The following is a 25,268-nucleotide window of genomic DNA, read 5'->3' as shown; positions in this document are numbered from 1 at the left end:
TCAACAGGAAGCAGTACTTCCTTATTTTGTTCTACTTTCACTTTCCCCACAGAAAATGCCTCACAGAGTAGAGCAATTCCATCGAGAAGCAAAGCCCAAGAGAAGCTGGCTCTGCCATTCCTGGGTAAGAAAATCGGGGAGGGAGCTGAGCAGTCCCCAGGGAAGAGGAAGGACTGAATCCCTTCTCCTTTCTTTTGTGTACACATTTGGGGTGGGGGGGAGGAGGGTTGGTGGTGTGCAGGTACAGGGCTCCTTCCAGCTCAGTGCTGGTATAGGAGGGTCAATCCTGGCAGTTTTCAGTTCTCCAGGGATGAAACCAGGAGCTCCTGCGTGAAAGGCATGCACTGCAGTCTGCTGGGTCTCTCCGGCAGCCCCTCCTTTTTTCCAGCCCCAAGCTCTAACGAGGCTAACAAGACTATAGGGTGTAGTCCCCTTAGCACTGATGCTAAGTTGCCATGGCCAAAGAACCGGGTGAAAAGGATTAAATAACTTCCCTAGTATCTAAGTACTATTTCCTTCCAGAAAGCTCCCACCTGACCTATTTAGCCAATGCTCAGCCTCAGCAAACATCCAGGGTTCTGATGAGTGGCACGACGAGAGTATCGGAACAAGCCTTCCAAAGGTGAAACTCTGGGCAGAACTTGAGGCCGTATCACCCAGATACCTCTAGCAGCCCCAAGAACACAGAACGACTTTCACAGGAAACAAAGGGGCAGCTTGCCAACAAAGCTTCTCACAGCCAATTAAGCCATGTGGCCCCTGTAAACAGAAGAAACCGAGGCAGGGCAGAAAAGAACACGAGTAACAAGCAAAATCCAGCATTATCCCTCTTTATCTTGCAAGCTCTAGAATCTACCACCCAAAAAATAAATAAATAGAAACTGTGCCTTCATAGATGAAATCTAACCAAAGGTTGACAGCTCAAAGTCATTCATCTTAAAAAGGGGCACAGATCAGAATTCCCACAAAGGCTTTCCTTCACCTGATAAAAATAATCAATCACCCAGGTAATTTCTCTAACTTTCAAGATTTTTTCCCCTACAACCTTCCTTTCTGCCCCTTTCCAGTTACTCTCAAGAACTGATAAGAAGGGGGATAGCACTGTGGGTAAGATACTTGCCTTGCACATGGCCGACCTGTGTTTAATCCCTAGCATACCATATAGTCTGTCAGCACTGCAGGAGTGATCCCTGAATGCAGAGAACCAATATTAAGCCCTGAGTACCACTAGAAATGGCCAAAAAGAAAAAAGAGGGAAAAAAAATACCAAAGAGGGGCTGGAGTGATAGCACAGGGAGTAGGGCATTTGCCTTGCACTCAGTCAACCTGGGTTCAATTCCCAGCATCCCATATGGTTCCCTGAGCACCGCCAGGAATAATTCCTGAGTGCATGAGCCAGGAATAACACCTGTGCATTGCTGGGTGTGGCCCCCAACCCCCCCAAAAAAAACCAAAAATACCAAAGAAACAGCACAAGGGGCTAAGGTGCTGGCCTTGAATGCAGCTGACTCCAGTATGATTTCTGGCACTGGAGCAAGCCCTGAACACAGAGCTTGGATTAGACTACCACAAGGTATGGCTCAAACCACCCTCCAACCCTAAAAAAAAAGAACTAGTAAACTGTAATAACTTCATGACAGAGTGCATGCTTCAAGTGGATAAAGACCTGGGTTTGATACCTAGCTCCAAAAATAAAATAAACTAGTAAGGCATAATCAGAAGTGAAAGCCAAAAACTTGAGCAGATTTTAACAGAAATCCTCATTCATTCTCTCTCTCTCTCTCTCTCTCTCTTTTTTTTTTTGCTTTTTGGGTCACACCCCGTGATGCACAGGGATTACTCCTGGCTTTGCACTCAGGAATTACTCCTGGCGGTGCTCATGGGACTATATGGGATGCTGGGAATCGAACCCAGGTTGGCCGCACGCAAGGCAAACGCCCTACCCGCTATGCTATCGCTCCAGCCCCTCATTCATTCTCAATGTCCTTCGATTACTAAAATTTACCAGACCAAATCTCAACCTTACAGAACCAATATAATAGGGTTGTAAAAGATTGTTTCAGGAACAACTATTAGCTAAGTTTTCCCCTCATATAACTTGGAGCTCATGGAGAAAATACACTGAAAACATTTTTAAAACAACAACTGGTGGGCGGTGGAGGAGCATGCCTGAAAGACAGTACAGTGGGTAGGGTTTTTGCCTTGCACGTAGCTGACTCGGGTTGATCCCCAGCATCCCACAGGGTCCCTCGAGCACAGCCAGGAGTAAATCCTGAGCATTGCTGGGTGTGACCAAAAAAAAAAAAAAAAAAAAAAAAAACCACGACCCAACAACGGCTTCAGGGGTCAGACAGTAGTGTGTCAGGGCACTTGATCTGCACATGGATAACTGGGGTTCGATCCCCAACACCCTAATAATTCCCAGAGCACTGGTAGGAGTAAGCTCTGAAACCTCCAAGTGTGGCCCAATAACAATAAAAGATTTCATCTACACCACCCTGTTCCCACCTGGCCTCCACCTTGTGGTGCTGTGTACCAGGCCCACCTTGGACTAAGTCTTTTGGGTATGGGCAAGAAGAACACTCAAGTTCTTCATGCTACAGATACCAGATGCAAATAACAGGAGCCTAATCCTTTACTGCCCCACCTCCTGTGAGATATCTCCCTTGGAGAGGATTCCAAATTCCTCTCTCTCAATTTGCCCCTTCACTGTTGAATACAATTCCTTGTTCCCCATTTCTCCCCACCATTGGCTCTTGGACATCACTGGAACAGAAGAAAAATGCTCATTCCTCAGACACCTCCTTACCTACAAGTTACCCTTGTACTACTCACAACTTTTCCCTAATCCCTGCACTATCACGCCAGCCCCCATCTTCCCAAAGTAGCACACTTCCAATTATACTATTTGAAGGTTGGAGCGGATATGTGGCCTGGTTAGCATAGGACAATCAACTTTCCAGGAATATATTTGTATATATCAAGAGCACCCATATTTCATATCAAATGGTTTAAAATTCAGTAAGAACAGAAAAATTAATTTTGAAATTAAGACCGAAAAAGTCTTTGTATTTTGGAGGGCCAGAGACATGTCAAAGGGCTGGAGTACAAGCTTAGCATGGAGAGCTTCAGGCACAATCTCTGGCACTACGTGGTTCCCCAAGCACCGTGGGTGTGGCTGCCCCCCCCCCCCGATAAATTAATTCTACTAAAAGTATTTGAAACAAAAGTCTAAGGAAACCTCAGTTTTCCTTCAAAATAAGACTTTCTAGGTTGGGCTGGAGTGATAGCATAGTGGGTAGGGCGTTTGCCTTGTACGGGGCCGACCCGGGTTCAAATCCCAGCATCCTATATGGTCCCCTGAGCACGGCCAGGGGTAATTCCTGAGTGCAGAGCCAGGAGTAACCCCTGTGCATCGCCAGGTGTGACCCAAAAACCAAAACCAAAAACAAACAAAGACTTTCTAGGTTAGAGTAATTCATAAGAAAATAACATAAATTTCATCATGAACATAAATTCACTAGAGATAGGAAAATCAGAGATTATCTTCCTCTGGAGGTTTGAGACAAGAGAACTGTGGGGTCTTATGTTGTTTTTTTTGTTTATTTTTTTCCCCCCCAAAAAAATACGGGTCACTTCAGGCAGTGCTCAGAGATCACCAGAGGGGCCACTAGTGTCACCTTGGTCATGCAGAGTGGTGGGGGACATGCAGTGGTAGAGTGCAACCTCACACATATCAGGCATGTACTCTCCCATCTAAGCGACCTCCCTGAAGCAGAGTGTGTTGGAAGGGTAAGTCAAGGCTGGTCTGCAAATAGCCTCCATCCCTATTAACCATAGTCTAGTCGCTGGGATCAGAGTAAGGTGATAGAGAGTTTCAGAGAAATCCAAAGTTCTGTCACATACTGATATTGTTCATTTATAACCATGTCTCAGACCAAAAAAAATTTTTTTTGACCCATTCTCAGATTTAAATATTGACTGATTGATTGATTTCAGTGCCAGGGATCAAATCGAGGTCACACACACGCATAGCAAGTAGTTTGCTGCTGAGACACTTTTCCAGTCAGACAAAACTTTTTGGTCAACAGAGTGCTGCATAATACTTAAATAATTTTATCAAATGTAAACTCAATCTGATTGTATGATCGCCCCTAAGAATTGCACTAATTGATCTACCTGCCCTAGACATTGTGTAGAGATAATAAGCAAACTATGATCATTTTGGTAGAAAATGTTAAAATCCGTATTGCTTAGACCTTGAGTCTACTGTCTGAGAATTAAGATGTTATCACCCATACTTTAGAGGAGGCCACACCTGGCAGTGCTTAGGGCTTCCTCTTGGCTCTATGTTCAGGGACCACTCCTGGCAGTGCTCAGGGGACCATATATGGTGCCGAAGACTCAAATCAGGGTCAGCAGTGTGCAAGGCAAGCTACTACTCTAGCCCACAAACACGCATTTTTATTTTTGTAACGATTAGCGAAATTAACCTCAGTGAGTCAAATTTCCTGTCCTGACTCCTTATAGTTCCTAAAACACTGGCAAAGGTATCTCAACTCCATGCTCTGAATAATAGCACCACAATCTCAACTAGCCACTCATATATTATAGACCACCCTTAGCATATTTTAAAGACACGTTTGTTGGTATTCAACTCAACTTTTTACTATCCACAAAAAAAGGAATCGGAGGGGCTGAGTGTATCCACTAAACTCTCCCAGACAGCAGAAGCCTGCATACTTCTCAGACAAGTGACAGATTAACTGTGTTTCAGAAGGCAATGACTGAGAGCAAGTAGGCAAAAAAATAAAATAAAATCAAAGCCCACCTTTTCATCCAGCTTTCTCCCCATTTATAATCTTTTCCTAACTCCGTATCTGGTAGTTCACTTAAAGAGAGAGGATTCCTAGGTAATTCACACATACTGCGAATAGCATTACCAAATGCTCAAGATACCACTCCCCTCCCAAGCCATGAGTGAAAACAATCCCGATTCCGATGTCTTACCATCCTTGTTCACAGCAGTGACTTTGGCTGGGTAAAAACGACAATCAGACCAGCAAGCAAGGACCTGCTCATTTATCTGAAATTCCTATAAAAAAAAAAAAAAAGGAACACACAAACAAAAAAGAGACTGTCACCAATTTAATTCAGTAAGACACACATTGAACCAGATTTCTTAAAAACAGGAGCGGGAATTGGGCAGCTTAAGAAAGGGAAATGGTGAGTGCTACAAATAACTGTTTGTCTTGTTTTGTTTTAGGGTCACACCTGACAGTGCTCTGGCGGGAGTTCAGGGGACCGAGGATTGAACCCAGACTGAACCCAGATCAGCTGAATGCAAGGAAAGCGTCTACCCACTGCACTATCGTGCCAGCCCCCATTTCTTGGTGCTCAACTTTGGAGGTCAAAGCAAACGATCTGGAAACAAGACTTTCCCATCCACAGGAATATTGCGCTCATGAAGGGATTGGTGTTGGAACAATATATGCCTGAAACTCAACCACAAATATCTGTAACTTTGTAATTCCTGGTGACTTAACAATTAAAAAAAAAAAAAAAAACACCTTTCCCGGGGCTGGAGTGATACGATAGCACAGCGGGTAAGGCATTTGCCTTGCACGAGGCCGACCCAGGTTCGAATCCCAGCATCCCATATGGTCCCCTGAGCACCGCCAGGGGTAATTCCTAAGTGCATGAGCCAGGAATGACCCCTGTGCATTGCCGGGTGTGACCCAAAAAGCAAAAAAAAAAAAAAAAAAAAAAAAAAACCCTTTCCCATCCAGGGCAATCCATCAAGTGCAGCCAGTGCTGAGACTCATCTGCCGCTTCTGAGAAGTGAGTGTAACGCACAGGCCTCCCGGCAACATCCCAGCACACGAACTGGCAGGAAGGAGCATTCCCTCCTCTTACTGACACCCAAGCTTTCAAAGGGACTTTTGCCAAAGGAAACCATTACCTTTAATATTTCATACTGTCTTCACAACACAGAGCTGGAATTAATATTTAAAAGTGGATATTGAGCAACCAAACTGGACAATCCTAAATTGGGGGAAAAAAGAAAGGCTCTCAAGAGTTCAAGGTCTCTGGTAAGATGGTTAAAATAAAAAATAGAAGTCAGGGCTGAGTCTGTTCTAAAGGTTTTTCATAAATGCCTCAATTCGGTCTTTATTCTGAGCCAGTAAAAATTCCTGGTCTAGTGATGAAATTTAGAAAACAAAAATCCAACCTTGAGCACAGCTGGGCGTGGCCACAAAACAAAAACAAACTAATGAATCCAGTCTAATCAAGTATAAATTCTTGATATAAAGACAGCCTGGTGGGTGTTGGCAATAGTATAGCTAGTGGGGCACTTGTCTTGTATGCAGCCAACCTGGGGTTTGATCCCTGGCACCCCAGACGGCCCTTAAGCCCTGCTGGGAGTGATCCCTGAGCACACTGTAAGCTAATGGCCCAAAAATTTGAAAATTGAAAAGCTTGCCTGGTGCACCATATGAAAAGATTACTTTTAAAAAAGACATCATTAATGATCTGAAGGAGTATTTTTCAACTTTTCTATGTGCTGGCACTGATCATGGATTGGTGACTGAAGACCACTGATCTAAAATAATGTTTCTCAACCAAAGGCCTTTTTCTCTTGGGTTCCAAGGATATTCCAAGATTAAAGACCACAAGTGAAAAGCACATTACAGGGCGGGCAGGGGAGGGCAGATTAGGAATCCAATCAGTAAACAGGGGAGTCAGAGAAAGAAAACAAGGTTAGAAAGAGGGCATGGTTGGAAAAGATTGAAAAACACTGATCTAAGAGTATCCCAAACCGATGACATCTGGGATTCCTCCAGAACTTTAGGAGTCACTCAAACCTCAGTTTCAACCACGGGCCCACGCAGCTGTCTGTCTTGCATGTGATAGCCAAGGCAGAACAAAACTGTCAAGGCGGATCCAACCTATTACAGAACCTTCCACATCTGTTACTCACAGAAGATCCTTCATCTTCATGTAAGCCCTCTTTCCGAAGTTGTATTTTCTCTAATGGACGTAAATAAGGACTATCCCAACAGAACCACTCGTCATAACGATGGTTCCAACGCTTGAAATGGATAAGTACTTTTCCTTCTTCGTAGTCAATGTCTTCTATGTGAGCTGGATACCTGAGTCAGAAAAAAAGAGAGAGTAATGCATTTACTCCCTATCTGAAATAACAAAAACAGTACCCTTCAAACGTTTTCCCACAGACCTGAGCGATAAAACAGGGGGAGGGCATTTGCCTTACACATGGCTGACCCAGGTTCGATCCTTGGCATCCCATATAGCCCCCTGAGCCCTGCCAGGAGTGATCCCTGAACACAGAGCCAGGAATCAGCCCTGTGCACTGCCAGGTATGGCCCCAAAACAACAACAACAAAAACAGAAAGAGAGCAAACAAAAAAACTTTTCCCCAAAGCTGTTAAGTTACCAAAGCACTAAATAAAGCCTACCATTTAAAGGTTCTTTGTAACTGTCAAATCACAAATTCTGAAGGCTAACAGACTTAGGGTTCCAATCCCCGCCCATATATTCCTTCATCTATTAAATGTGAAATTAGGAGCTGGAAACATTAGTACACTGGATAGGACGTTTGTAGAACCAGAAGTAAGCACTGAGCACTGACAGGTATGGTCCAAAAACAAACAAAACACAAATAAATGTTAAATTAACCTTTCAGAATCTTATTTCTCACATATAAGGTGAAGGAAGAGTACTCAACACACTGGGTCACAGCCAAAGTTAAACATGATGGGGCTGGTGCAATAGTACAGTGAGTAGGGCATTTGCCTTGCATGCGGCCAACTGGGGTTTGGTCCCCAGCATCTCATATGGTCCTCTGAGCACCACCAAAAATAATTCCTGAGTACAGAGCCAGGAGTAATCCCTGAGAATCACCAGGCAACCCCTCCTCCCGCATTATAAAAAGAAAAAAGCCAGTAATCAAATAAAGTTAGACAACAAATACACAAGACCTAATACAAAGGAAGGAGGAAGCAATTATTTAACAACTATGTTATATTTTCGGGGGGGGGGGAGGCTGGAGCAACAGCACAGCGGGTAGGGTGTCTGCCTTGCAGGAGGCTGACCTGGGTTCCATTCCTCCGCCACTCTCGGAGAGCCTGGCAAGCTACCCGTGGCATATTTGATATGCCAAAAATAGTAACAAGTCTCACAATGGAGACATGACTGGTGCCCGCTCAAACAAATAGATGACCAATGGGATGACAGTGATAGTTATACTTTACATATGTGAATAAGTTAAAATGACCATCCACCCCAGATTGTGGAAGATAATGTGAATTACAAGTTTATAATTCATATGGTGGATTACCATGCAATTGTGAAAAGAATGGTTTTGTGTCATGGCATGAAAACCTCTCCCAAGATTTATTTTTATGTGAAAACAATTAGATGCAAAACACTGTAAAAGGAATACATGGGGTCTGAGAGATAGCACAGTGGGTAGGGCTCTTGTCTTGCATGTGGCAAATTAAGGTTTGATCCTTAGTACCACAATGGTTCCCATGCCCTATCCCCAACCCATTACAACCAGCACAGCCAGATGTGGACCTAAATCACAGCAAAAAGAAAAAAAAAAAACTTATACGTTCACGTATGCCTACAACATACATAGCAGAAAGCTAACAAGAAAACAAGAAACTAACAAAGGCTAATTGCGAGAATCTGTTGAGTTTGTTAACACATTCTTCAACTGCCATTTCACCTTCCCAGACTGAAGGTGAGAAAGACCAATAAATGTAACCAAAATAGAGAGAGAGTATGGGGAAAACTGTCTGCCACACAAGCAGGGGGTGGTTGGAAACAGGGAGTGGGGGTGGAGAATACTGGGGATTGTGGTGGTGGAAAATGTGCACTGGTAAAGGAATGAGTGTTTGATGATTATATGACCAAAGCTCAAACATGAAAGCTTTGTAGCTGTATCTCACCGTGAATCAAAAAAAAAAAGGGGGAGGGGGGGAATAATAAAATAAAGTTAACATTCAGAATAGAATTTTTAAAAAAATGAATGTGGAATTCATGCCCAATTCAATCAGCTTAATCAATGGCTGAATAAATAGCAGTATTCCTACATTATTAAAAAAAAGAAAGACCAATAACGTCATTTCCCAGACTTCCTGACGACTGGGAACCACAGCCAAGAACCACGGTAGGTGCCCCTTGTGCAGGTCTCTCAGTTTCCTGCGCTGCAAAGCAGCAGGGGATCTTGTTAAATGCAGGTTCTAATTCAGGAAGTGGAGCCAGAGTTGTAGGATCTTGACCACCTTCTGGTGCTGCTCCTCCACTCACGTGCAGCTCCAAAGGTCTGGCGGGACATCCTGAGTGTCGCATTAGAGCAGTGGAGATAGCACGGCAGTGGAGATGTCCTGACCTCCACCAGTGGTTCTCCAAATTGCCACAAAGGGCAGCACCCCACCAACTGGAGGACCAGCCCTTCCAACAATTCTCAAGTACCTAATTTCTCATATAAATCCTTTTGTAATTAGAATAATCCAAATAGAACTCTCTTTCCAGTGTGTAAACCTGATGCGAGGAGTGACTGGCTATCAGGGACAAGGAAGGGAAATAGCACGAAGGAGACTTATCTTTCAAACACAGAAATGTGTTGCTCCTTCCAAAAATGTATTAACGAAAGTAAAGAAAAACATATGTACTTGTTCTCTAAAATATATATAAGGTATATATAAGGGATGTAGCTCAGTGATAAGAGTACTTGCCTTACACATTTGTGGTCCTGGGTTTGATCCCTGGCACCCCAAAACTAAGCAGATAAGTAACTAATTGAATTTGTAGGTGGGGGTATAGCTCAGTGGCAGAGCACCTGTCTTGCATGTGTAAGGCCTGTCATTTCATCTCTGGCATCACAGAAATACACAATTAAATATATTTTCATTAATCAGATTACTACTCTACAAGGAGGTTTAGACTCTTCCTTTATCTTCCCCCTCTAACCTGGATTTGTGCCACTTCCTTCCTTCCCTGTATCCTATCCTGATAAATATGTGCTACTTAAATGAGTAGGTCTGCTTCCTGGAATCTGTATGCCGTGCCACCTTCAATCCATGCTACATTCTCTCTGCCAGTTCACCTAGCATTAACCTATCATAGCAGGCTGCACGCACGGGGCATTTAAGAATGATTCAGGGGAGCTGGAGCGAGAGAACAGTGGGTAGGGCATTTGCCTTGCACACAGCCAACCCGAGTTCAATTCCCAGCATCCCATATGGTCCCCCAAGCACCGCCAGAAGTAATTCCCGATGAGATTTAAACCTGAAAACTTTGTAAATTTGTAACTTTCCACAATAAAAAATTAAATAAATAAATAAATAAATAAATAATAAATAAAAATGGTACTAAAAAAAAAAAAGAAGTAATTCCCGAGTGCAAAGCCTGGAGTAACACCTGTGCATCGCTGTGTGTGACCCCCCCCCCAAAAAAAAGGGTTCAGAAAACTCATTTGCTCCTATTCTACCCAAAGGTCTAATGTCCTGTCAGATTTCCAAGCCTCTCAGACTCCAGCTCCCCATTCTGATTTCGATGACTCTCCAAGTTCAGGTCTGCATCATTTCATGTGGTATTTTCCACAGAGAGCTGACAAGCTGTTTTTCAAAGTTACTAATGGTACTGTGCAAAGATGAACTGTTAAAAATATATTAACAAAAAGAATAAGTAACCCTGAAACCGTTCTCCCTACGCCAACCCAACAGACATATGGCTACTATAAATACTCAGTGCCTTCTGAGCAGACGCTAACTGTGTAGTCTAACACCATGAGAAGCAGAGGGTTCCCTTAGACAGCCCCTTTGGGTGCCTCTTGTCCTCTCGTTAATTCACTCAGGTACCACAAGGAATTACCTAAATAATACTCAGCCCAACCAAACTCCTATTTCTTGCATCAATTTTTCTTTAAATAAGTGATGTATGGAATCTGTTTGCCTTGCAAACAGCCAATCTGGGTTTGATCCCCAACATCCCATATTGTCCCCCCAAGCAATGCCATGAGTGATTCCTGAGTGCAGAGTCAGGAGTAAGCCCTGAGCACAGCCAGGTGTGGTTTAGAATACCAAAATACTGGGGCTGGAGCCATAGTAACGCGGGTAGGGCGTTTGCTTTGCACGCGGCCAACCCGGGTTCGATTCCCAGCATCCCATAGGGTCTCCTGAGCACCGCCAGGAGTAATTCCTGAGTGCAGAGCCTGGAGTAACCTGTGAGCATGGCCGGGTGTGACCCAAAAAGCAAAAAAAATTTAAAAAAAAAAACCAAAATACTGGAAAAAAATTTTAAGTGCTTTAATCTCTAATAATAAAAAAAAGGTAAGTGATTATGTGACTACAAAAAGTGAATAAATAATAAGTGATTTAAGTTCTTCAATCACTTATTATCTCTAGGAAGTTTACAAAAATATATCTCTATACCAATGTACAGAATTAGCTTTTCACAAAACTAAATTCACTTAATTTTCTATATAATAATCGCTTTCCTTCTAATGTTTTGGTGCTTAAAAAAGCTTATCCAACCCAAACAATAATACATATTTGTTTTTTAATACCCTTTGTAATATCATGCAGTCATTACAAAGAATAAGGCAGCATTCTAAATAAAATAAAACTTATTTTATTCAATATATAGCCTTTTGTAGGTTTTGAGTGTTGTACCCTGAGCATGTATTAACTACCAATGGTACAGAAATAGATATATATCTTAAATATCATTTGGCAAAACTAAAAGTTGGGAAATCTCAGGACAAATTTTAAAAGATCTCTTTGAAAAAACAAGGAAAGGCTGGATGTAGGATGGATAGTAAAAGGCTTGCCTAGCATGCAGCTCTGGCCACAACCCTGGATCCACATATAGAGCCCCAAGCACTGCCAGTAACGGCCCCTGAGCACCATCAGATGTGGTTTCGCCATTCTGAAAAAGAGTCTACATGAAAAAAAAAAATGCAAACTGTACTGAATGTATCACCATTGATTTAGGAAGGGGAGAGAGACAATACATTCATACCTGTTTTTAAATGTGTGGACTATCTCTGGAAGGATGATCAAGCAACCCGGTTTGCCTCTTGGGAAGGGAATTGTATATTTAAGGAACTGGAGAGGAAGTATGAAACTTATTTTATTCAATATATAGCCCTTTGTAGGTTTTGAATGTTGTACCCTGAGCATGTATTAACTACCAATGGTACAGAAATAGATATATATCTTAAATATCATTTGGTAAAATTAAAAGTTGGGAAACTTCAGGACAAATCCCAAGTTCTTTGGAATGTGCACTACTGGTCAATCCTTTTGAAATATGTAAAGTCTAGACTGCAAAATTAACCAAAATTTCTAAGTGGGCAGCTCCACTGCACACACTCAATAACTGCAGTACTTGTGGCCCTCCGCTCACCAAAAGCTTCTTCCTTGCTCAAAAACCTTCCTGGGACATAGACATCTGCTTTCTGCAGACCTTAAAAACTTTCTCCAGCTACAAATAAAAACCTAGGGTCTGCAAGGCTTTCTAAGAAGAAAGCACATCATTCACTTCTCTGGAGGGCCATGAAGATGCAATTCCCACATAAGGGCTGAGGAAACTCTACTTTACTGCACAGAAGAGGAGGGGAACCAAGTAAGACTTGGGGGCTTCAAACCAGAGAGAGAGTATAGTGGGTATGGGATTTGCCCAGCACGTGGCCAACCGGGTTTGATCCCTGACATCCTTTTTGGTCCCCCAAGTCCTGCCAGGAGTAAACGAAAACTAAGTGCAGAGCCAGGAGTAAAACCTGAGTACAGCCAGACATGGCAAAAAAAAAAAAAAAAAACTGAAAAAGCAAAAGAAAAAAAGATTTGGTGGCTCAGAGGCCTGACAGCCAGTTCAGTCTCATCTTTGACAGAAGTGCAGGAAGTAATTTGGATCAGCCAATTACATGCACTGGCAGGTATTATAGACACCTGTTCTGGCCCCTGTCTGTGAAAACAATCAGACACATGCACCAATGAAGTTTCAAACTATTAGGTGGAACCACATTAAACTGCTGACAAGCAACTGTATTTTACCTACAAAGATTGTCATTAAGTACTGAAGAGATAGCACAGCAGGTAAAGCACCGCTTTGCAGTAGTTGACCCCAGTTCAATCCAGGTGTGCACCACACCTGGAGCTCCCATCAGGCATGATCCTTGATCCTTGAGCGAAGAGCCAGGATGTGCCCTCACTCCACCCCAAATAAAAAGTCATTTTATTTGGCTCAGTTTAAATATTTGGTCAACCATAAAAGCTGACACAGCAAAATTGGCAAAAGAGGAAAGGTGAAAGAAATCTTGTATCAAGAGGAAAGGAAAGAGAAGATTTCCAGGTCCAAAATATTACTAGTAGGCACTAATGAGACTCTAACTTCCAAACTAAACTGTAGCCAGAAATCACATTTCCATTGTTTGGATTTTTTACAGTGCCAGGGCATAAACTCAAGGCCTCACACATGTGAGGTCTGGGCTCTACCACTGAGCTATATCCCCAGTCACATTTCTCAGTTTTGGGGTTTCTTATGTTTTGGTCTCACCCCTCCCATCCCTTTTACATTTTTAATGTAAACGTCAGAAATGAGCAGTTATTATTATTATTGTTATTATTATTATTATTTTGCTTTTTGGGTCACACCCAGCAATACTCAGGGATTACTCCTGGCTCTGCACTCGAATTACTCCTGGAGGTGCTCAGGGGGACCAAATGGGATGCTGGGAATCAGTTGTACTATCACCCTGGCCCATGAGCAGATATTAAACATCAAAATAATCCCAAAAGATAGGTTTGAGTACAGAAAAAGAATTAGGAGTGACCAAGAGATTTTTTTTTTTGCCCCTTGCTTGAATTTTCACAATAATTTAGTCACATAATTAAGTCAAATTACTTGAAAAGTTTTGAAAAGGGGCCGGAACGATAATACAGAGGGCAGAGAGTTTGCCTTGCTCACAGATGACCCGGGTTCAGTCCCAGCATCCCATATGGTCCCCCGAGCACCACAAGGAGTGATTACTGACTGAAGAGCCAGGAGTAACTCTAAAGCATCGCTGGTGTGACCCAAAAAGCAAAATAATAATCATTTTTTTATTTAAAAAAATTTTTATTAAAAAAAGTTTTAAAAAATATTTAATGAGGACACACAAACAAACCTCGGAACTGAGCAACTTGCTCAGAGATAGAGATGGCCCTGGACTTTGCAACAGGCATTTCTGCTGAGCTGCTCCAGACAGGGGTAGGTGCCGTCCCTCCACTTACCCCTTAGGAATGCTGGTAACCACCATTTTCTCTCTTCAGACACTAATTATTAAAATTTTAGAATTCCTAGATGCATGGCCGCTCTTGTGGCCGCGCGACATTATACTGCATCCAAAACAAACAATATAAAACACAATGTCTAGCATTGCCTTTCAGCTGGTACGAGTGGTGGTGGGTCTGGACTCGAAATATCAAAGGTAACTAAAGTAAAGAAAGAGAGCGATAGAACAGTATGCCTGGCACTCAGCTGACACAGGTTCTATCCCTGGCATCCTATATGGTCCCCCAAGCACCACCAGGAGTAACTCCTGAGTGCAGAGCCAGGAGTAACCCCTGATAATTACTGGGTGTGACCCGAAAAAGCAAAATATAAATAAATAGAAAGCAAGCTACAGAATACTGCATATCCAGTAATATCTTTTGTGGTAACAAAACAGGAAAATAAGAATATACATTAAGGAGCCAGGAGATGGCTCAAAAAATTGTCTTGCCTTGAGTTGAATCCTGAGCACTGCCAAATGTTTGGTTTTTTTGGGTTTTTTTTGGTTTTTTTTTTTTGCTTTTTGGGTCACACCCGGCGATGCACAGGGGTTTCTCCTGGCTCTGCACTCAGGAATCATCCCTGGCCATGCTCAGGGGACCATATGGGATGCTGGGAATCGAACCTGGGTCAGTCTCGTGCAAGACAAACGCCCTACCCGCTGTGCTATTGCTCCAGCCCCAACACTGCCACATGTTTTAAGCACAATCCTGACGGCTCTGCTGTCTGTGACCCCGGTGACTGCAGGTGATTTCTGGCTGTACCACACTCGGGGATATCCACCCAACAATGAAAGGCTCAACCCCAGGAAAGCACATGTGTAAGCACAACAAAAGGGAAGCACCCCTGACAAGACTGCAGCCACAAGTGAGCTAGTACCAGCCGTGACCAGGAGGCAGTTGATGAAGGAAAATATACACTTATTTTGCTTGAGTTTATTTATTTGTTTATTTGTCTGTTTGTTTATGTTTGGAGGTCACTCCCCACAGTACAAAGAAGGCTACTTCCAACTCCATGCTTGAGAGGTGTAGGGGTCACACCCAGGAGTGCTCATGTGACCAGGCATGTGCTGCCAGGGGTCAAACTTGGGCTTCTCTCATGCAAAGCATGCCCACAAAAGTCTCACTGTCCGTGCTAACACCAACTACTTATTTTATACATGTTATGACAAGGATTAGTGGTTCTCAATGATGGTGGAAATTAGTAACGATAGAAAGCATCCTTTTATTTAATGAAAATGTTTCCAACGTTTTGTTTTGCAAGTTGGTATGGGGCTACACCTGACAATGCTCAGGGCTCACTCCTGGCTCTGCCCTTAGGAATCACTCCTGTCGGTGCTCAGGGGACTATTAGAAATGCCAGGGATTGAACTGGGTAGTCCACATGCAAGGTAAGCACCATACCCACTATCCTATCTCTCCAGTCTAGTATTGTCACATTCAAAGGATCTGTTCAAGATTCCTTTTATTATTATTCTGGATCTTATTATTATCATTTATTATTATTCTAATTATTCCTGGACCTTCTTACTCAGTTTCAGTAATAGACTATGATAAACTTATAGAATGAACCAGAATGTTTTATTTCATTTTCTGTGAAACTGTCTGCTCTGAGGACTTTTCATAAAATAGAACTTTATTTTTTCATTATTTCTATGGATACTTAAGTCTAGTAAAGTTTTCTATCACACCCAGAGGATTAATTTTATTTTTGTTTTTGAGTCACACCTGGATGTGCTCAGTGGATCATACATAGTGCCAGGAACAAAACTGGGACTTGACTGCATGCAAGGAAAATGTCCAAACCTCTATACTATTCCTCCAACTCCATCTTCGTGCATATTTTTTTTTTCTTGCCTAAGCTTGTAAAAATTTGAAAAGGCCATCAGATAGAGTTTAAGTGCTCAAAATCAATAGTTTTCCTTTGGAGAAGAGAACTCAAGACAATAACAAAATTTCAAACTCAAGTCACAAATAGGATTGAAAATGGCAAATGCCAGATACTTAATTGCTAAGCACTTTAGAGGGCAGAATCTACGCCCTATTGATTCCATTATTCAACACACATTCCAACATCTGTACTATAAGACAAGCAAACCGCTCACTGCTGCAGATACAAAACAAATGTCCAACACTAGGGCTTCTAGGGTGCCAGCGCCCAAAGAGAACTTTGGTGGGCTCGCTGGGATTCCCCCATCCTTCTTTACAAGCAAAGAGACAAAGAACACCCCTAGTCTCTAAATGAAAGAGTAAAGGGGTAAAACTAGAGTTGTCACTCCATAGCCAGACCAGATGGAAGGAAGGCAGTGCCTCTCCATCACCCAGCTTGTGCTTGAGTCTTAGTTCTCCATGCTCATTTCTACCTCCCACTCCACCCTACCTTACCAAGCACCTGACATTTGCCTTGCATACAGCAAACCTGGGTTCAATCTCCATATGGTCCCCCAAGCAATGCCAAGAGTAATTCCTGAGTCCAAAGCCAGGAGTAAGCCCTGGGTATCGCTGGGCATGGCCCAAACCAACTGCGTGCCCTTTCCTCCCCATCCCATCCCATCCCAAAAGAAAGAAAGACTGCATTAGAACAGAACCTTTAAAAGTGAAGATAGATGCTTCCCAAATGTTTGAATTTCCTCCTGTGCTCTGTATATATAAGGCATTCCATAATTACTCATCCAGCATACTTTTTTACTTTTTTGTGCTTGATCAAACCCAGGGCCTCAAACATGTGAAGCAAGTGCTCTATCACTGAGACATTTACCCAGACCACCAATGAATTTTTTTGACTGAGAATGTGAGTTATTTCCCGGTGCCTTATATGGTGTCCTGAGGCCCAAAAGAAGTTATCCTAGGGACATAGAGACAGAAGTAAGCCCTAAGGACTATCACTGTACCACTGTCCCATTGTTCATCGATTCACTCGAGCGGGCACCAGTAGTGTCTCTTCATTGTGAGTTTTGTTGTTACTGTTTTTGGCATATCGAATATGCCACGGGGAGCTTGCCAGGCTCTGCCATGCAGGTGGGATATTCTTGTTAGCTTGCCAGGCTCTCCGAGAGGGACAGAGGAATCAAACCCGGGCCAGCTGCATGCAAGGCAAACGCCCTACTGCTGTGCTAATTTAATTTATTTTAAAAGGTGGGAGTCAGGGGCTGGAGAGATAGCACAGCGGGTAGGGCGTTTGCCTTGCACGCAGCCGACCCGGGTTCAAATCCCAGCGTCCCATATGGTCCCCTGAGCATGACCAGGGGTAATTCCTGAGTGCAAAGCCAGGAGTAACCCCTGTGCTTTGCCAGGTGTGACCCAAAAAGAAAAAAAAAAAAAAGTGGGAATCAGTGCATGCAAGACTCAGTGCTTGCAAACAAACCAAAGTTTGACTCTTGCTTTGCATGCAAGAGCCTCAGGTTCAATTCCCAACATCATAAGGTTTCTTGAGGAATACTGGAAACACAGTCCTGAGCAAATAATCCAATGCAGAGTATCACTGGAAACAGCACAGAAACCAGGAGTAGCCCCGATGAAATCCAAAACACAGAACAACAAAAGTTACTATGAATTCCGAGAAATACAAAATAGCAACAGGAATACTTGCACAAGCCAAAGTGACCATAAGAATAAATCAAAGCTATCCACACTGTTGATGCCAAAAAGATCAATGGATCTCTGTAAGAATTGTCAGATTGAAGACAATGGAAGCATATGTGTGGGGTCATGGTTATAAATTAAATTAGTCACAAACTGCTTTCCTCTAAAGACCAAAAACTATTTAAAAATGTGTGTTTATCCAGAACTCAGCTTGGAAAAGACAGTGAACTAATTAATTACTAAGATGATCTTACCGCATTTAAGCAAATGGTATAACTAGTTACTAATCTAACAAAGTAGTCACAGAAAGTAAGTGATGAATAATGGTACGAAAAAATTTAAGGGGCCAGAGTGACAGTAGAGCAAATAGGGTGTTGGCCTTGCATACAGAGGACCCAGGTTCAATCCCTGGCATCCCATATGGTCCACTAAGCATCACAGGGAGTAATTCCTCAGTACAGAGCCAGGAATAAAGTCCTGAGTATCACCAGGCATGAACCAAAAAGAAAAAAAAAGAAGAAGAAAAAGGAAAAAAAAAAGTTTGAAAAAATTTAGAGGAACAACCCTGGTTTGATCCCCGGTAACACATACTCCCCCTCTCCCCCAAAACACTGGGAGTGACCCCAGAGCAAGGAGTAGCCCCTGAGCATCATGGATGCCAATCAAACCAGTCCCGTCCCCTCCCCACTAAGAAAAAAAAAAAAACCTTAAAAGAAAAATTAGAGGAAGAACTGAAGATATTACCCAGTAGATGATTGGAGCCCGTGCTCTGTGTGCAGGAAGCCCAGGTTTGACCCACAGCATCACCTGGTACCCAAGCACACCAGGACAATCCCCAAGCACTCCACGAGGGAAGGAAACCCTGAGCACTGTCAGGAAAAGTCCAAAAATACATTAATTTAAAAATTAGAGGAAGAGAAACTCATCAATTCCCAAGACCTTTTGGATTCCTGATCAAAAGGGAATTGTCCCAGAGGCAGAGAACAGCCCCAGGCCAACAGAGATACAACACTGGCTTGGCTACAGAACATGACCTCAAGCCCCAAGAAGGTTTTCTGCTCTGAATTTAGACTGCTTCTGAGAAAATAAGCTGTCCAACACCATGCACACACTTAAATTATAACAGCCAGACAGTGTTTGGCAGAAATCTGTTTGGTATCCTCCCCGCCGCCCCCAAACATCAGAAATACAGAAATGTTACAGGAAGAAAAAAGAGGCAGAGACAAAGAAAAGAGAACCACTTTCCTCTGCTTCCCCCGGGCCAACTAGTCGAGAGGCAGTTACATGACTATTAATAACCATGTGTACATGAGGAGGGCTGGAGCAATAGCATAGCGGGTAGGGCATTTTCCTTGCACGTGGCCGACCCGGGTTTGATTCCTCCGCCCCTCTCAGACAGCCCGGCAAGTTACCAAGAGTATCTCACCTGCAGAGCCTGGCAAGCTACCCATGGTGTATTCAATATGCCAAAAACAGTAACAACAGCAAGTCCCACAATGGAGATGTTACTGGTGCCTGCTCGAGCAAATCAATGAGCAACGGGATGACAGTGACAGTGTACATGAGGCCAAAGCAACAGTACTTCAGGCAGGCCACTTCCCTTGCCTAAGGCCGACCTGCATTCATTCCCTCACAGTACATATGGTTCCTCCTGGTGGGCTAGGATGGATCCCTGAGCACAGGGGTAAGCCCTGAGCACTGCCGGGTCTGACCCAGAAAAACAAAAAAATTAAAATTAAAAAAAATATATAACAATGTTTACGAACAGTAAAGTGGACCAGTACTCTTGATAACAAACTACAAAATGAACCTCAAGAGTTCCTGCGACACTGGGTGTAGCGGGGGCGCCTATACCTGCACTAGGCCCTGCAAACGCAAACCTTGCAAGAAAAGGTGCTTCTCTGGTTGCTTTCCGGGCTGTGCCCAGGGCTGGGCCTTCAAAGGGCATCAAACAAACGTGACTGCTGTGCCTGAAGTCACGGGAGGCAGAGTTCCAGTGTCCTCCAGGTGTAACGGAGCAACATGCAGACAACCACCTTCATCTTTGGGTTGTTAAACAGGGATGAAAGTAAAAAACTGTAGCTATAAACAAATGAAAGAGTATGAAATCAGACCAGAATCCACATAGTCCCCTGACTACCACCACAGGAGTGATCTCTGCGCACAGAGTCAGGAATAAGCCCTGAGCACAGAAGGGTGTGACTCAAAACCAAAAAAATACTATACCATTGTGTGCCAAAGTGGCTGATGCCACCCCCAGCAGTGCTAGAATGATCGAAGTGGTAAAAACTTACGGGATGACCGGGAGGCACTGTGCTCGTTTCAAGAACATAAATTTTCAGGAGGGCACTAAGTTGAGTTTTGTTGTTGTGAAAAGGAGAGGCAGATTAAATACACTTTGGGGACTTTTGCTTTATGGCTTATCCACCTCCTCGAAAGACCAGGAGCCACGACTGACCTGATCATCCCTGTACCAAATGAATGCTCTGCAGTAAGCTGCCTTCCGTGTAGCTTTCTGAAATTCCCAGTAAATTAATCATGCACCCCCAGGGGTTTGTAGGTGAAAGTAAATACCTCCTCATGATATCAATTATTCAGAGGCTACTCTTGCTCCACAGCACAGGACATAGCATGCGTCTGAAGTCATATCCTGTCGTGCTCAAAAGTCAGACTACCAGGCTGGAGCAAGGTACAGCGGGTAGAGCATTTGCCTTGCACACAGCCAACCCAAGTTTGATTCGTAGCATCCCACATGGTCCCCTGAGCACCGCCAGGAGTAATTTCTGAGTGCAAAGCCAGGATTAACCCCTGTGCATCATCGCTGGGTGTGACCCAAAAAGAAAAAAAAAAAAAAGTCAGACTACCTAGATTCCAAACCCAAAACTACCTGGACGCAACTCCGGCAACTAGAGCAACACTCAGTGCCTCTCCTTCCTCATGTTTAAAATGGGAAAGATACAGGTAGCAACCTCATACGTTGTGAGGATAAGTGGGGTGTAATACATCACTTATATGTATATGTATATATGTATATGCATATATATATATATTGGATTTGGGGCCATACCCGGCTATGCTTAGGATTTGTGGCTCTGTGCTCAGTGTACCATATGGGGTGCCAAGGATCAAACCTGGAATCGGCACCATAACCTCTGTACTATCTGTCCAGCCTCTGGCATTATTTTTTAAAGTTACCATTGATTTCTGAACTTTCTACATTCTGCTATGAGTCATGCATTATGCAGTTCCTTTGGGTAAAGAAAAATAATTTATGATAGAAAAGTCAAGGGGCTGGAGCAAAAGTTCAGCAAGTTGGGTTGGGGCTGCCTTTCACAGAGTTCAAATCCAGCCCAGGTTCAAATCCCGGCATCCCATATGATCCCCTAACCACTCATAAGAGTATTCCAAGTATCCAGTCAGGAATAATCCTGAGCATTGCCAGATGTGGACCCCAAAACAAAACAAACAAAAACAGTTATGGAACTTAAGGCTGGGGAGAGCTTAAGCAGCAGAGCACATGTATTTGTGAACCCCATATTCAATCCCTGGCACTTCGTGGCCCACTGAGTACACCAGGAGAGAAAAGAGAAGGAAAGAAAGGGAGGTAGGGAAAGGATAACCCAGAGGTTTAGAATCAATAGGCATTTGGCTTGGACTTTTAGAATCACTAACCAAGGAAAGTGTATTATATATTCTAATGCTTGTGTCATTGCTAATGGTTCACACTTCTTGAGTGACTTACTCTGTTCCAAGCATATATAAGTCTAAAGGCTTCATGTAGTTGGGATCAGAGAGAGATCATGCAGTGGGTAAGATGCTTCCTTTGGAATACACCCAACCAGGCTTTGATCCCAGCACAACGTAAGTTTCCCCAAGCACTGCTAGGAGTGAACCTTGAACACAGAGACAAGACTAAGTCCTGAATACTGCTATGCATGACTCCGAAACAAAAACAAAATATAAAACAAAAACTTTAGGGACCAAGTGATAGTGCAGTGGGTAGGGTGTTTGTCTTTGAACACAGCTGACCTGGGTTTGATCCCCAGCATCCCATGATTAAAAAAAAAAGAGAGAAGAAGAAAACTAGAGTTTCAGAATTTCATTTGATCTGTTTTCTTTTTCATTAAGTATTATAAATATCTATTTTTGGCTTTTGGGGGTGGCACACCCAGCAGTGCTTAGGGCTTACTCCTAGCTGTGCTCAGGAATCACCCGTGGGTTCACGGCACAATTTAGGATGCTGGGGATCAAACATGGTTGGCCATGTGCAAGGCCTACCCACTGTACTATCACTCGGGCCTAATGCAGATTTTTTTCACTTATTTTTGTTTTTTGTTTTGAAGCCAGACCTAGAGATACACAGCGGTTACTCCTGGCTCTGCACTCAGGAATTACTCCAGAACCATACAGGATGCCTAGGACCCAACCTGGGTCAACCAAGTGCAAGGCAAACGCCCTACCCGCTGTTCTATCGCTTCGCTGTTCTATCGCTTCGCCACTTCCAGCTCAGATATTTTAAATCCTGTACAGAGGAATCAGGAGATCATGATAAACTACAATGGAAACAAAGAAATAAAAACATGCCACGGTGAGGAAAGTGGCTGGTCTGCATGTAGTGGTATTAGGCGAGAGCAATAGTATAGAGGGGTAGGATAAGTGCCTAGTACATGGCTGACCAGGTTAGATCCCTGGCACCCCAGATGGTCCCCCACAGTCTACCAGAAGTGATCCCTGCCTGCAGAGCCAGGAGTAAGCCCTAGTGGCTACCGGGTGTGGCCCCAAAACAAAAACAAAACAAACAAAAAGAGTGAAGAAAGCAACAGACAGAAGATTTCTGCCCACTGTGCTCAGAGCAGTAACAGGGAAGGCCAGGCCTACTGTGCAGGGCAGATGGTGAGCTCCATCTGGCAGAAGGCAGATGGCCACGGAACACATAGCTTCCATTCAGCCCCCCAGGCTGCCTCACACACCCATGGTGGGCAGTCAGTGCACCTACACACTCTGGGAGCGAGCAAGCATGTCTGCTCCCTCCAGAGAGTACAAGAGGAGGAGACAGCGCAGTGTGCTGGAGAGCCTGGGTTTGACCCCTGGCACAGTACAGACCTACAAGCACTACCAAAAGAATCACCCCAGCAGAGACCCATGAATAGCACCTGGGCACCAGGGTATGGCCCAGACAACCCTCAACATACAAACATACATTTATACATAGATGTATATGAGAGTAGGAAAATTATATACAATATACCCCAAGAGATCCAAATTTACAATAGATTCTTACCAATGTATCATAGTCTTGTAAGATAATTTTAAGAACTAATGCTTTCCAAAATATATTTTCCAAAAAATATAAATTTGGGGGCTGCAGTGATAACACAGAGGGTAGGGCGTTTGCCTTGTACACAGCCAACCCAGGTTTGATTCCCAGCATCCCATATGGTCCTTTGAGCACCACCGGGAGTAATTCCTGAGTGCAGAGCCAGGAGTAATCCCTGTGCATTGCCTGGTATGACCCAAAAACAAAACAAAACAAAACAGCAAAATATAAATTTGTTTTGTTTCTTTGGTTGGTTGGTTTCTGGGCCACACCTGGTGATGCTCAGGGGTTACTCCTGAATCTATACTCAGGAATTACTCCTGGAAGTGCTTGGGAGACCATCTGGGATGCAAGCATCGAACCCAGGTTGTTCATGTGCAAGGCAAGTGCCCTACCTGCTGTACTCTCTCTCTAGCCCCCTAAATTTGTATTTCATAAAATGTCTTCTCTAACAATTTAATATCCTAATTCCATTATATTTGGGATATCTTGTCATTTAAGTTGGGGCCCTAGCAATAGTATAGCAGGTAGGGCATTTGCCTCATATGTGACCAATCTGGGTCCGATCCCCAGTATCCTATACGTCCCCGAGCACCATCAAGAGTAAGTCTTTAGGGGGACTGGCGATAGCATAGCAGGTAGGGCGTTTGCTTGCATGCAGCCAATCCAGGTTTGATTCCCAGCATCCTATATGGTCCTTGAGCACTGCCAGGGGTAATTCCTGAGTGCAAAGCCAAGAGTAGCCTCTGTGCATCGTTGCGTGTGACCCAAAAAAAAAAAAAAAGAAAAGATAAGTCTTTAGGGGCTGGAGCAATAGCACAGTGGGTAGGGTATTTGCCTTGCATGCAGCCAACCTAGGTTCAATTCCCAGCATTCCATATGGTCCCTGAGCGCTTCTGGGAGTAATTCCTGAGTGCATGAGCAGGGAGTGAGCCCTGTGCATGGCCGGGTGTGACCCAAAAAAGCAATAAATAAATAAATAAATAATAAAAAATAAAAATTGAAAAAAAAATAAAGAGTAAGTCTTTACAGGCCAAAATGATAGTACAGAGGGTAGGGCGTTTGCCCTGCACATGAAAGACCTGGGTTCAATCCCCGGCATCCCCTATGGTCCCCTCCGCTCTGCTAGGAGTAATTCTTGAGTACAGAGCCAGGTGTAATCCCTGAGCATCCCTGGGTGTGACCCAAGAAGCAAAAAACAAAAAAAAAAGGAAAAAAGGAAGTCTTTAGTGCAGATCCAGGAGTAACCACCGAGCACTGCTGCCCACCAAACCCTCCTCCCCCCTCTCTCCACCAAAAAAAAAGAAAGAAAAGCAGGGGGCAAAAAGATAATACAGTGGGTAGGGCACTTTCCTACTTTCCTTGTATGCAAATAACCCAGTATCCATCCCCAGAATTCCATAAGGTCCCCTGAGCACAAGGAGTGATTCCTAAACACAAACCCAGGAGTAAGCTCTAAGCACCACACCCGGTGTGGCCCAGAAACAAGGAAAGGGAAGGGAAGAGAAGGGGAGAGGTGGGGAGGAAAGAAAAGCTGGCCTAGAGAATATACAAATAAATTCTCTGACAAGGCACATAGAAACTGTCATCAAACAGTGATTACCAATTTATAAACTTAGGCATGTCATTTTGTCTCATTTGCAACGGGCTTGCTATTGGGAATTAAATGCATGAAATGCAATGAATTAGCCCATGAAATGGAATGAAAAGAGTCAGTATCATAACTGCAAAAGAGAAAATCTCTAATAAATGTTAGATGTCATTGCTATTGCAGTTAGTAAAATGTCTGAGTTATGCAAAGGTTAGAGAATAAACATGAACTTCTGTACAAGCTATACAGACAAAATAAATCAAAGACAAAGATCTGCCATAAACATAAAACCATTAATCCACAGAGAGCCACTCACTCATTCTGGGTGACATGTGTCTATGTATATTTCTACTGTCACATGGGTTTTGAAAAATAATTCTTCTCATGGTTTATTTTCTTTTGTAATAGAAAATATTAAAAAGCCCTAGGAAAA

At 43.4% G+C, this 25,268-nt stretch overlaps 1 protein-coding gene across 3 annotated transcripts in view; it reads right to left on the bottom strand.

Moving 5' to 3' along the window:
• Nucleotides 1-25,268, bottom strand: part of PHF20 (PHD finger protein 20) — a 120,566-nt gene that overhangs the window by 59,804 nt on the left and 35,494 nt on the right. For 2 of the 3 annotated variants that reach the window (XM_055137629.1, XM_055137630.1), the window contains exons 3-4: nt 6,983-7,154; nt 5,011-5,095 (exon numbers count right to left, since the gene is read on the bottom strand). In XM_055137629.1, the coding sequence (XP_054993604.1) occupies nt 5,011-5,095; nt 6,983-7,154 (257 nt within the window). Of the gene's footprint in view, nt 1-5,010; nt 5,096-6,982; nt 7,155-25,268 lie in introns of those variants that run through there. The other variant, XM_055137631.1, reaches the window with a different exon arrangement.

This window comes from Sorex araneus, chromosome 5 (genome assembly GCF_027595985.1).
Source record: "Sorex araneus isolate mSorAra2 chromosome 5, mSorAra2.pri, whole genome shotgun sequence".
NCBI classification, from domain to species: domain Eukaryota; kingdom Metazoa; phylum Chordata; class Mammalia; order Eulipotyphla; family Soricidae; genus Sorex; species Sorex araneus.
The sequence above is the reverse complement of the archived record's forward strand: the minus strand, read 5'-3'. Positions and strand labels throughout refer to the sequence as shown.